This window comes from Pagrus major, chromosome 1 (genome assembly GCF_040436345.1).
Source record: "Pagrus major chromosome 1, Pma_NU_1.0".
NCBI classification, from domain to species: Eukaryota; Metazoa; Chordata; class Actinopteri; order Spariformes; family Sparidae; genus Pagrus; species Pagrus major.
In genome coordinates, this window is record NC_133215.1 from 35,580,147 (window position 1) to 35,594,294 (window position 14,148).

Consider the following 14,148-nt stretch of genomic DNA (forward strand, 5'->3'; position numbering starts at 1 on the left):
AGTATTCCACTTCTGTGCTTATACAGTAAATGACATCTTTCTAAATGAATGTCCCTTATGAAATACAGCACACAAACTGTGACCAGAGACATGAAGGAATACCAGTTAAGAGGAGCCCAGCAGATATCTGCAAACATGGACACCACTGGGGGTAAATTAGAAGAGAGCATTTTAGTTTTTGACCTGAACAGACACAGATCCAGTCTATTCCAACCAGGCCAGCCTGCCATATGATATGATGTGTGCATGCATGATGCTGATGTCCACATTAGTGCAGGAGGCATTAGAGCACATCAGTGTGTGACAGCGTCAGTGTGCTGTTCTATAGATGAGCTCATGCTGTATGTGTCTGTCAGGATGTCTGCAGCCCTGCCTCCTGCCCCTCCATCTGTTTACCTTCAGGTGGCCTAAAATGAACGGCGTGCATTTCCTCCCGCTGACTCCGTCTCCTCATTTTCCTCTCGTAGCCTCGCATCTTCACGTCCATTTCTCGCAGTTTCTGTCGCAGGGTATCGTTCTCCTTCTCGCTCTTCTCCCGCTCCTGGTCCATCTGGGAGCGCAGCGCCGCGTAGCCATCGTCCACCAGTTTACAGATCTCTGCCACCGCAGAATTGGCCAATATCTCTATAATCGAGGCGATTTGCGCTTGAAAGCCGACACAGTCCGCCATCATCGCCAGGTCTGTGTGTCTGCTCCTGCACGGACAGATGCGCGCGGCGGACGGCTGCTGCTGCTGCTGCTGCTGCGGTGCACGGCCGTGAACACATCCACACACCGCCGAGACACGGCGGACATGCAATAAGCTCCGTGTAATTCACACTGTCTACCGTATTTAATGTGTTCAAGACAGTTGTGGCTCTTTGAGGTGAGAGAGTCGCCTCCTGATGACGTCAGTTTGTTGTTCAGCATCACTTCACAGGCAGCTGTGTCTGAGCAGACTGGACAGGAGGTCTGAAGAGGGACAGATAGAGCAGCGCTGCTGGCTGTGTGCTGGACACTTTACTGTGAAGTGGATCCACATCTGTCCGTTTTCATTTAACAATGATCCGAATGCAACAGTCACACCAGGTGTTTAAACGGTGCATCTGTCATCTACAACCACGGATTGAATTATTAGCCACGCACCGTGCCGCACCACAGGCAGGTAACTACCAGTTCAGTACAAAGGAGCGGACAGCAACACGTAGTAAACCTGTCATGGCAAGAAGAAACTTAAGTAGACACTGTGGGTGCAAGCGGTTGCAAGAGACCTGTTAAAAGAATGGCAAGTGGTCAGATGGACATATAGGGTCAGATAAAGTCTGACAGTCTTTTTGGTCATTTTCTTACAATAAACAAAGAGACAGTAAAATGTTTTGTGCTGTATGTTCTCCCACTTAGTTACTACGTTTGTCATTCCACTGTATTTTGGCTTTATCACAATCAGGTATACACATCTCAATTAACCTTATAGATCTAATAACTGTTTAATCGTTCATCAAAAATAACAAATGGGAACCTGTTAGATCAGAAATAGATTCCTCTTCTAAAGAGTCACAGTGCTAAAGAGGTGAGTTGTGATTGGTGATTTAAATGTGGACAGGCTGGAACAGTCTGACTGTGTTTAGGAAGAGAGCTCCAGATAGATCCAGAAGTACAAAGAGCACTGCCTTTCAAATAAATGGGAAACAATTAAGAGCACTTATTGGAGTTAAGCTGTTGTTTTTCAGTGTGTTCGTGACATTCAGACAGAGGCTGCCACAGTTTGACCTACTTTAGGAAGTGGCAGTCAGTAGCTTGAGTCTATACAGCAGCTGCTGCTCAAGTTACACTGCTATGTTGCATATGTGTAATGGGTGGCTACACCTACTACTTTTTTTATTAATATTTTCTAAAAATCATTTGTAAACATGTATATACTCAAATACTTCAAATGTTTAGTTTCAAAGTGTCATGAAAATATAACAGGTTGATTCAGTAAAGGTGCACTATGTAGTCTGAGGAAGGCTCGAGAAAGACGAGAAGAATGTTGAATAAACTCAATAAACAAAATATCCTCAAAGGACAACACAATATCACACTGTTGTACTTTGTTTATGTCAGCAGGACCTTCTCAGCAGCCCAGTTCCAGCTTCAAACAGTGCTCTGGGCACCCTTCTACCCTTGAGGATGGCTTGTTTATATGGAAATATACAGTATCAAGTTACTATTTCTGAGTTTGTATCAGTAACTTATTAATTTTGTTAATAACACTTTTTCCCCAAACTACAAAAACTAAAATGTTGTCCTCTCTGTGCTCCATCAATCACAATACAAACTAGAGTTCATCTATTTTGAAAATTAATTTAAGTTGAAAATTGAATTAATAATTTGGTAGTTGTATTAATTAAATGTCTGCTAACACCTATTATCTGTTCATCTGTCTACCTGGAGCCTTGTGTAATGACTTTAATCAGAAATGTAATTTTATTTATTCTAATTCAATATTAATGGATTATTATATGTGTTCTACCTTGAGTAAACAATCTATCGCTGTTCTGGAACCAGTTGTGAAATCCTTCCTTGAAATAGAGCTCAGTGCTTCAGTGGATTCTGCAGTTTCTAAGCAGACTTAAAAATGATGACATTCAAATACTCAGTAATAAGGAACATTTCCTTACACATACACCCATCAGGCATAACATTATGACCACCTGCCTAATATTGTGAAGGTTCCCCTTGTGCAGCCAAAACAGCTCTGACCTGTCAAGACATGGACTTCAGACCTCTGAGGGTGTCCTGTGTGTCTGGCACCAGGGCATTTTATAGTGGATCCTCTGGGTCCTGTATGTTGGGAGGTGGGGCCTCCATGGATCAGACCTGCTCCAGCACGTCTTACAGATGCTCGATCAGATTGGGATCTGGGAATTTGGAGGCCCGGTCAACACCTTGGGTCCTTTATTGTGTTCCTCGAGCTGTTCCTGAGCAGTGTTTGTGTGTGTCAGGGCACATTGTCCTGCTGGGGGGCCACTGCCATCAGGTAGTGTTGTTGTGATGAGGGGGTGTACTTGGTCCACAACAGTGTTTGGATGGGTGGTGCAAATCTCTCAAAGTATTTGAATAATTTACTATTGAACTTGGAATTTACACTCAAGTCTCTTGATTAATAATTACAAATTAATTAAAAGTAATTAATGTAATTAATCAGCTTCAGAGCTATTTTAAGAGATATGCATGTTAAATTATGCTTTTTTGGACATTTTATTTCATCATTTTTATACTGTGATGATGGAAGGGATGTGTGATTCAAGATACTATTACCCTCGCTACATACAGTAGGTTCCAATAAAGTTGAAAAAAAAAAACAAACATGATCACACAGGCCGAATTAAAACAGACCAACACCTGGAGGTACTTATTTTCTGAATGTTTTATTGTAAACCTGAAGGTGTATAAAAAGTACAGTAGCACAGGAACAACATTCAGTCAATAAAGTGACTTCATACACACTTGACACGTCGGCTCCTGTGTGTTCACTTGCTGATATGGACGCTGTGGTGGCGGACCAGGTTTCCCAGCACAGAGAAGCTCTTGCCACACTTGGTGCAGCTGTAGGGTCTCTCTCCGGTGTGGACGGCCTGGTGCACCTTCAGGCTGCAGGCCTGTGAGAATCGTTTCCCACACAGGCTGCAGCTGTAACGCTTCTCCCCCGTGTGGACGCTCATGTGCCTCTTGATGTGGCTGGACTGGGAGAATCGCTTGCCACACATAGCGCAGCTGAACGGTTTCTCCCCGGTGTGCACCCGCTGGTGGGTTTTCAGCTGGTGCGGGTGAATGAAGGGCTTCTTACAGAGGTGGCAGTGGTAGATCTTCTCCCCGGCATGAGAACGCTGGTGCACCACCACGTCTCTGGAGGTAGAAAAGAGGTTGGTGCACTGCTGGCAACTGAACACTTGCTTCGTGCTGCTGGGAAAGTCTCTGCTCTTATAGTCAGACAAGGTTTTACTAAAGGAGGCAGCAGTTAGAGAGTCTGACATGGAGGAGTTACCAATACCGCTCAGGAAAGAAAAAGATGAGGATGACAGTGGCTCCTCCACACCTGTGATTCCATCTGTGGAGTGTCTGTGAGGAGCTGTGAGAGACTGGGCCACCTCCGGAGAGGAGAACAGGTCATCGAAGGAGCAGGAGTCCAGGCTGCTGGTGTCTGGTTCTGCTGCTCCACTCTCTGTGTGGTGATCACTGTCGGCGTTAGTTAATCTGCTGTTACTCACACACTCAAGTCTCGTGACAGAAACTAAAGGGGTCTTAAAAGCTTCAGCCCACAAAGGTTCAGACTCCAGTTTGACTGCTGTTGACACCGCCTCCCCCCTCCAGTCTGCTGCAGCACCACATAAACCCTTCACTCCAGTGTTAGTCAGTGACAGCTCTGAATCCAGTGGAGTCTCTACATCAGGAACTTTACTGCTACTATATTCAGCAGACAGAGAGTCGCAGGGATCTGCAACATTTTTTTCTTCTTCTTCGGTGAAGTCTGTCCTTTTCCTGCCTCTGTTTGGGCCAGAACCTCTTGGTGCAGCTCTGTGGCTCTGCTCTGCTGGATTAGAGTACAGATCCAGAGTACTGGCCTCTACCGCTCCTTCTCTCTCCACCTGCTGCTGAGCTTCAGCTCTGGCAAAGTCCTGTTTTTCATCCCAACCTGACGCACTGACTCTGGGGCTTTCTGCTTGAACACTCAGAGGCCGGTCACCCTCATCAGCAAGAGAGAGAGCTGGAGGTCCAACTAAAGAGTAAACAGAGAGAGAGAGAAAAAGACAAAGATTACATCCGTCTTTCATTCTCATTCAGATTGTTCATGTAACTGTTGATCATCAACAGCAACAGTTTACATAGAACGGAGGGATGTTTTTTTTTTTAAACCAATACTGATAATATTGATAAGAGAACCAATAATTTCACATTTCTGTTTCTAAAAAATAAGTAGATAACCTGTAGTTTATCCACAGCTGATGGTAAGAAAAGGCTAACCTGGGAATTCCACTGGATGCATGTTTGTTGCGAAACGGCTCTGCTACGGTTTTTTCAATAATTACAGATGTGATATTACGTATGTGTTATAAACACAACAACAATCAGACAAAAGGTTAGTGTTCCCAACCAAAGGATTAGAAGAAGTGCTTGGATTTGACTCTTTTGTGAGATTTTTGTGCTGGCATCAACACGGTGTGTTTTATTATGAAAATTAACCAGATGTTATGTTGTTGTTTCGGTAGGTGACTTCCTGTCTGCTCTGTGCTGAATAGATGCGTCTTGCTCCAGCATCCGGCAGAAATACAGCGCGGAAAATAAGTATTGAACGTGTCAACATTTTTCTCAGTAAATATATTTCTGATGGGGGTAATGACATGAAATTGTCACCAGATGTCGGTAACAACGCAAGTAATCCACACATACAAAGAAATCAAAACATATATGTCCATAAATTAACTTATGTGTAAAAAAGTGGAATGACAGGGAAAAAGTATTGAACATGCTTACTGAAATGTATTTAATATGTAGTAGAAAAACCTTTGTTGGTAATGACAGCTTCAAGACGCCTCCTGTATGGAGAAACTAGTCACATGCATTGCTCAGGTGTGATTTTGGCCCATTCTTCCACACAAACTGTCTTCAAATCTTGAAAATTCCGGGGGCCTCTTCTATGAACTCTGATCTTCAGTTCTTTCCATTGGATTCATGTCGGGTGATTGACTGGGCCTTTCTAGCAGCTTTATTTTTCTTTCTCTGAAACCAATTGAGAGTTTCCTTTGCTGTGTGTTTGGGATCATTGTGTGTTTGGGATCTTGCTGAAATGTCCACCCTCGTTTCATCTTCAGCATCCTGGTAGATGGCAGCAGTTTCTTATCAAATTTCTCCATTCATCCTTCCTTCAATTATATGAAGTCTGCCAGTACCATATGCTGAAAAATAGCCCCACACCATGATGTTCCCACCTCCAAACTTTACTGTTGGTAAAGTGTTTTTGGGGTGATGCAGTGCCATTTGTCCTCCAAACATGGTGTGTCCAAAGAGTTCAATTTTGGTCTCATCTGACCAGACAACAGTTGCAAGAATAAGTATGTGAACCCTTTGGAATTACCTGGATTTCTGCATAAAATGTGTTCTGATCTTCTTCTAAGTCGCAACAATAGACAAACACAGTCTGCTTAAACTAATACCACACAAACAATTATATGTTTTCATGTTATTATTCTTTTATTCTTTACTCTGCTGACGAATCTAAGATACGTAAAACACTAAACAAGAATGGAGTTCATGGGAGGACACCATGGAGGAAGCCACTGCTGTCCAAAAAAAAACATTGCTGCACGTTTGAAGTTTGCAAAAGAGCACCTGGATGTTCCACAGCACTACTGGCAAAACATCCTGTGGACAGATGAACCCAAAGTTGAGTTGTTTGGAAGGAACACACAACAATATGTGTGGAGAAAAAAAAGGCACAGCACACCAACATCAAAACAACAGAATGGCTTCAGCAGAAGAAAATACGCCTTCTGGAGTGGCCCAGTCCTGACCTCAACCCGACTGAGATGTTGTGGCATGACCTCAAGAGAGCGATTCACATCAGACATCAGACAAGAATATTGCTGAACTGAAACAGTGTTGTAAAGAGGAATGGTCCAAAATTCCTCCTGACCGTCGTGCAGGTCTGATCTGGACTACAGGAAACGTTTGGTTGAGGTTCTTGCTGCCAAAGGAGGGTTAACCAGTTATTAAATCCAAGGGTTCACATACTTTTTCCAAACTGCACTGTGAATGTTTATATGTTGTGTTCAATAAAAACATGAAAACATATAATTGTTTGTGTGGTATTAGTTTAAGCAGACAGTGTTTTTCTATTGTTGTGACTTAGGTGAAGATCAGAACACATTTTATGACCAATTTATGCAGAAATCCAGGTAATTCCAAAGGGTTCACATACTTTTTCTTGCAACTGTATATTCTCCCAGTATTTCAAAGGCTTGTCCAAATGTTGTGCAGCAAACTTTAAACAAGCTTCAACATGCTTTTTCTTCAACAATAGAGTCTTGCGCGGTGAGCGCGCACAGAGGCCATGGCGGTTGAGTACATTACTTATTTTCTTTGAAACAACTGTCCCTGCTAATTCCAGGTCTTTCTGAAGCTCTCCGCGAGTGGTCCTTGGCTCTTGGACGACTCTTCTGATTATTCTTTTATTCTCCTCTGTCAGAAATCTTGCAAGGAGCACCTGGCTGTGGCCGGTTTATGGTGAAATGATGTTCTTTCCACTTCCAGATAATGGCCCCAACGGTGCTCACTGGAACATTCAGAAGTTTAGAAACACGTCTGTAACCAATGCCATCAGTATGTTTTGCAACAGTAAGGTTGTGAAGGTCTTGAGAGGGCTCTTTGCTTTTACCCATCATAATGATGCCCATTGTGTGACACTGTGGTAATGAGAAACATTTTTATAGGCCATCAATTAGGACTAAACCAGCTGATATTAATTTGCACTGATAGGGGGCAGGATTGCTTTCTAAACACTGACAGATTTCAGCTGGTTTCTTGGCTTTCCATGCCTTTTTTCACCTCCTTTTCTTCATGTGTTCAATACTTATTCCCTGTGTCATTTCACTTTATTACACATAACTTAATTTATGGACATATATGTTTTGATGTATTTGTATGTGTGGTTTACTTGGGTTGTTACTGACTTCTGGTGACAATTTCATGTCAATAACCCCATCAGAAATATATTTACTGAGAAAAATGTTGACACGTTCAATACTTATTTTCCCCGCTGAAGAAGCCTTGCGTATCTGCTACAGAAGGGTCCGGACTGCTGGAGCTGCAACGGAGTAGAAACGCAATGCAGCGGAGCCAGTGGAGGTGCTCACATAGACTAGAGTGAAACCTATCAGCTCCACTGCCGTGGCGGAGTGGAGCTGACAGGACGGACTGAACACGGATCTTGTGGAATTTAGAGGTGAGATGTAGTGAGCAAAGATGGAGGATTTAATATTCCACAACTCCAAAAAGATTTGTTGTGTTAAAACTTGTAGACTTTCTTCCTCCTCTCTGAACCCTTGTGGAATAGGTTTTGCAAGTTACAAATGCGTTATCATCTTCTGAAACTGTAAAACGTGGTTACATGTTCTCTAGTCTATACTGCATGGCTCTACCTAAGTGCCCCAGTTTGACGTCAATCTTTCTTTGTATTATGTCCTCTAGTTATCATCAAGAACATCGTTATAGCCAAAAGACGATCATTTATCAGTCAGATATATATCGTGTATCCCTGTTACCATTCATTACTCCACACCTTCATTTAAAAATGTATTTGATTTTCATTTTTCTCCTTTAGGAAAGAGGCTTCAGTAGCAACCAGCTGCTCTATCTACTCATTAAATGTTTCTGTCTGTTTCTTCCTTTTTGGTGTTTGATATAAAGAAGTCAAACACTCTGTACAGTATCATACAGTCTTTCATACATACTGCTGCTGTTAGGAGGCGTCTGATGGTCTTCCAGTACACTGCAGCCTGTCAGCTCCTCCTCCAGCCTTTCCTCCTTTATCACAACTACCTCTGGCTCCACCGGCTGCTCTGTCAGAACCGCCGGCTGGCAGACACAAAGCATGTATGTAAAGTCATTACTGCTGCTGCATTATTAATCTGATACATGCTGATGAAACTTATCAGCAGCCATGATTGCTCCAAAATCCTTTTCTGTTTTTCATTTATTAAATTCTACATGCATACTTTTTAAAACGTGCCTTCAACACTATCTTTATTTTAACAGGTTACAATTAAGCTAGCATGCTTTTCTCACTTCCATCATTTTTATGACATGATGGAAGAGAGAAGAAGAGATGTAGTAAGAAAGGCTGACCTTTGCACAGACAGCAGCACTGACCTGTGACTGCTGGATGTCAGTGTTCTCCAGTGGGCTGGACTTGACTTCTTCTGCAAAGTGAACATCTGTTCAAAGTAATTCACAGCAGGTTGTTATAATATGTTCACTGTTCCACTGTCACAAGTTACATGTGCTTTTTGCCAAGTATCATGTGATTAAACCCTCAGTATCTACAGTGAGGAAAACTTAAGTTACTGAGTCAACACACAAGCAGGCTACTGTTTATATACAGTAACTATTGACACACAACAAGTCACGAGTCACCCTCTGCAGCGACTACTATCCATTTAAAAGCCGCCAACAGGCTAAATTGGCTCTTATCTGTAACTCGTTCCAACAAATCCATGATGTTCAGATTCGTTTAACTTAGGGATGCACGATAATATCGGCAAGCTATCGGTATCGGCCGATATCGGATAACACGCCGATTTAATAAGCCGATAAATAAATAGACTGCTGCTCCCTTGATTAAATCAGATTAAATGCCCGACGGCGCGAGGATTGTGTGCATCGCGGTGTGACACGTCACCTACATCAACCTGCAGCAGAGCGAGGGAGAAGGGTTTACCACAGACATCTGGACATTTGTTAGCCTTGTTAGCATGCTGAGCTTCACGGCACAACGGATAGATGAAAACTTTGAACTTAAAAAAGCTGTCCTTCATTCACAAGAGTGCCGAGGATCTCACACTGCAGCCGCAATCGCAACTGCTTTTGATGGCAAGTTTGCAAAGTGGAAAATCACAAAGTGCATGCAGTGGTGAGAGACAACGCACGCAACATGGCAAAAGCAGTGATGGAGTTAGGTGTGTCAAGTTTGCCGTGCATGGCACAAACCTTGCAGCTTAGGGTGAACGAAGGTGTGTTGCCTCAGCGCAGCATCGCAGATGTTATTAGCTTTGTATTTTATGTCTGCATTTACCGGTGGGCCTGTTATTCCACTACAGAAGAGACTTGATGATCCCTGCAAGTAGGTGTGGGGAGAAAAAGAATATATATTTATATATATCGGTATCGATATCGGTTATCGGCCAAATGAGTTGTAAAATATCGGCATATTGGATATCGGCAAAAAATCCAATATCGTGCATCCCAACTGTTTATTTTGTAGTAAAGTCTGACGAGCAATAATTATCAAAGCAAGACCTGACTGTCAACAGCAAATATTGGAGCCTGATTCACCCTCTTTGTCCAACTCCTGCCGTATAGTGAACAGGTAAATAATGTGTAACCACAACCAGGTGCCAAATACCGGATGTGACAGTTGTGGGAGAAAAATGAATGGCCCAGAGCACTCTGGCCTCACAGGATAAGATGTCGTACGCACCCTGTATAAAGGTTAGGCACGATAAGGTATGGATGAGGGCATAGTGACGTCTGATCTATGAGTTTATATCTCAAACTCGTAGGATGGCCTTCGATCTAGGATAGCAGACTTACTGTCTTCTACACATTTTCTTTCTATTCCTCACTTGGCCAGAGGTGAGAAGCTCTGCAGTAACTTTCCACTTATTTGTTGTTAAACAACTAACCATTTATGGGAGGGGTGCTTTCTGAGGTGTAGATATAATCTGAACATTGGGGAGGATTAACTTGAAAATGCACTGTAGATACAGTGGTGCTGTTATTTTGTTCCTCCATGATTATGTTTGTATAAACTACTTCAATGTAAGTCATCGGCGTCTCTGAGTTTTCTTCACCTCTCAAGCGAGCCGAAATTCCACAACAACAGTACCCAAAAAGACATGAGCAGTCAAAACAAATAATAACAATAACACAGGCTAAATACACACTTTGCCTCCTACACTTATTATACTGTTTAACAACATTTTAATTTGAGTTATGGGGCTGTCTGATTATTTTTATTTTGTTTTCATGTATTTTTTCATTTTATTATTATAAATATTATTTACATTATTTCATTAAGTATTAGAAAGCATACAAAAACACTTTCCATCTTTAAATGTCTTCATCAAAAACAGTATAGTAAACATAAACCACAAAAACAAATGAAAAAATAAGTTGTCTCTGGGCCGGGGTTCTGCTGAGGCCAACAACATAACTTATTGTTCGAGATGTGTTGGTACAGCTAGCACATTGTAAACAGAGTTGCTCCATGTAAGTGATATGATGTTACAGAAGAAGGCTTTATTGTTAAACTAAATAACTGAAAAATAATTATTATATCATTCCAACATGAGAATGTTCTGCACAAACAGTTATAGCAAAAACATTAAAACAAGAGCATTTTCTCAAAACAACGAAAAACTGAGAAATGTTTGTCACCAATGGGCTGCCAAAGCTGTTAACACACGTGCACCCCTGCACCTAACTACACACAGGTACTATGTTTCAGTACTATTACTCAGTATTACTCCACTCAGGACGTATACTGATTGTTTTGTTAAATGTTGTGTATGTATTTAAGCTTTGACTGGATAGTTTTCAAGAGACAAAAACATACATACTGAGCACATTGCTGTAAGAGCATAACGTCCTCGATCGTAGTGTCGGGGCAGCAGCTGTTTCCCTGCTGTGGGAAAATAACTGCAGTGTTAATGCTGTTAAAAAGCAGAATGTTTGACTGGACCCTGGTGACACAAAGCTGGGTTAGTTTCTGCTGGAGCAGCTAACCTCTCCCGGTGCGGGTCACATCCAGCGGAGGGGTGCTGGGCTCTCTGTGGGGTCGCTCTCCTGGACTGACCTCCATCAGTCGCAGCCTGCTCTTCAGGGCCAGGTTCTCCCTGTGGCTTCGGGTTATTTCCAGCCTCAGGGTGGCAAACTCATCGTCCACCAGCTGACAGATCTCAGCCACCGCCGCGTTAGCTAACACCTCCATGATAGACGCTAGTTGAGCGTGGAAATCCACATAACTTGCCATCCTGTCCTAGCGGTACGGACGGACGGCGCTGCTTCACTTCGGCGTTTCTCACAGCAAATCTACTTTCAAGTTGTATGTTGAAAATTAAGTCATAAGGTCATAGATGAGACATGTGAGCGGGGACAATGACAGTACTCCTCTGTATAACTGCCATTCCTAAAAACTGCTTCTAAAAGAAAATTGTGTTTCTGTTTACTTCCGGTTATGCCGCAAGGCTGTTCCTTCGCGTGCCGCAATTACCCGAGTATAGGCGAATATTAAAAATACTTGAAAGAGCTGGTGAGGCGTTGTTAGTGAAAAACAGGGCGGGTTAACCCTGCTACTGCTGCGGTCAAGCCAGCCGTGGTTCATGTTTGCTTGGTCAAATCAGCCGCCCCTTTTTCCAGTGCGCAAATGATCTAACGTTTACGGTAATCGTAATGAAACTGCTCTGAAGACCCGCTGGTACTGAATTTGGAGCAGCTTGCAGTCTCACAGCCAGACCCATGAAACATACGATACTTTTACAGTAATTATTCCCCGTAATGAACTGAAGGTATCACAAAGGTATCCTTCCGGATTTCAAAGTAAAGGACGACGTGAGATAAAAAATTAAAAAAAACATTGTTTCCATAAGTAGTTCAAGATTTATATAGAGCTGAACTAAGTACTTCCTAGACTACTTGCATGAATAATATGAAGTACTTTTACTGTGTATTTTTCAAGTAATCCTTTGTCAAAATTCTTACCAGAGAACAATAAGTGTTTTTGCCCAACTTTGATGTGGAATAAAAAACATTCCTTCCATAAGTAGTTCAAGATTCATATAAAGCTGAACTAAGTACTTCCTAGACTACTTGCATGAATAATATGAAGTACTTTTACTGTGTACTTTTCAAGTAATCCTTACAAGAGAACAAGAATAAGTATTTTCGCCCAACTTTGATGTGGAATAAAAAGCTAAGGATTTTGACAAAGGATTAATCAAATCTTAGTTAGGGCTATACTGGATCGGGATCGACTCAGTATCAACAAATACTAAATATTAACTAACTCGGATCGGGATCAGGGTTAAAAAAAACCTGATCGGGACATCCCTAGTTGTTTGGTCCTGTAACGTTGCTTCTCTTTTATTTGATGAGTGAAGGATCTGTTTAGTTGTCAGACTGTGAACACCATCCGATCGACACGCCCCTGCTCTGCCGGCTTATCCATTCACACAGACACCGGTTCGCTTCTGCTGTGGCTCTGATACTACCTCTGGAGGCGAATCAGAGCCGCAGTGAAATTTCACCCCTGCCGCATCTGAAACTTTCACACAGAGAAGGATGCGGAGAATTGGCGCAGGTTCTCCGCACTCAAAGGGCAGTGTGAAAGGGGCTCGTGTTCTGGGACCTTATTTTCCTCTGAGAACAGCTTGTTTATTCACTCGTGGAAAAATTTGTTGGATTGAATTTCCTCTCCAAAATTACATAGTGCCTCTTTAACTGCACTAAATAAATATATATATATATATGTTTTACTAACAATGGATCATATACTGTATCATGCATGACAGTGTAATATGACAGTAATCATCTGAAGTGACAACCCCTGTTAAAGGTATCACCTGACAGCAGTTCCCTGCAGCTTTACATCCCACATTCATACTCTGATTAGCTGTTTTCAGAGAAAAAGCTCTAAAAGCCCTCTGTTCACTACCTGCTCAGCAGCCAACAGCTAACAGACAGTCAGACACCAGCTACTGAACATAGTGCAGTATTTAGCAGAGGCTTGGTGGAGACCAAATCAGAGCCAAGATCGAAAGAATATTGGAGAATATTACTGACATTCATCAGGTGGACACATACATAACTCCAAATGGATGATAATGTTGCTCTGAATCTGCTGGACGTGTAAATAAGCACATGGCTGCACATATCAACGCGAAAGGTGATGGTCAGTGTTGTTTCCTTTGTTGTTCGTCATCCGCTTATCCAGGGTCAGATCGCAGTGGAAGCAGGCGTAGTAGGGTAGTACAGCATTTAAAGGACAGGTGTGTAGAATTTAGTGGCATCTAGCAATGAGGTTGCAAATTGCAAACAACTGAACACCCCTCATCTCCCCCTCCCCGACAATGGTCGCTATAAAGGCCCTCTCTCTTACCAGTGTTTGACTTACATTTACATTTAGAGCATTTAGTAGATGCTTTTGTCCAAAGCGACTTACAATAAGTACATTTGTCACAAGAAAGAAACCACAACATATCACCGTCGATAAAGTAGAGAAGAAAAAATAGAAACATTTTTCAAGCCCCCATCTGAGCAAAGTAGCTGCTATTTATCAAGGATACCTTAAAGCTATAGTTGATAATCCTGTTCAGAAACACTTTTTGTTATACTGGGTGAAATGGTCCTTCCATC

General features: G+C 42.3%; 1 protein-coding gene across 1 annotated transcript in view; it reads right to left on the reverse strand.

Annotated features, from left to right (window-relative positions):
- LOC141003226 (uncharacterized) overlaps nucleotides 1–14,148 on the reverse strand; it is an 85,652-nt gene that overhangs the window by 39,431 nt on the left and 32,073 nt on the right. Inside the window, exons 7-12 of the mRNA XM_073474550.1 lie at nucleotides 11,521–11,654; nucleotides 11,355–11,419; nucleotides 8,863–8,951; nucleotides 8,469–8,592; nucleotides 3,496–4,738; nucleotides 397–803 (exon numbers count right to left, since the gene is read on the reverse strand). Coding sequence (XP_073330651.1) covers nucleotides 397–803; nucleotides 3,496–4,738; nucleotides 8,469–8,592; nucleotides 8,863–8,951; nucleotides 11,355–11,419; nucleotides 11,521–11,654 — 2,062 coding nt within the window. The remainder of the gene's footprint in view (nucleotides 1–396; nucleotides 804–3,495; nucleotides 4,739–8,468; nucleotides 8,593–8,862; nucleotides 8,952–11,354; nucleotides 11,420–11,520; nucleotides 11,655–14,148) is intronic.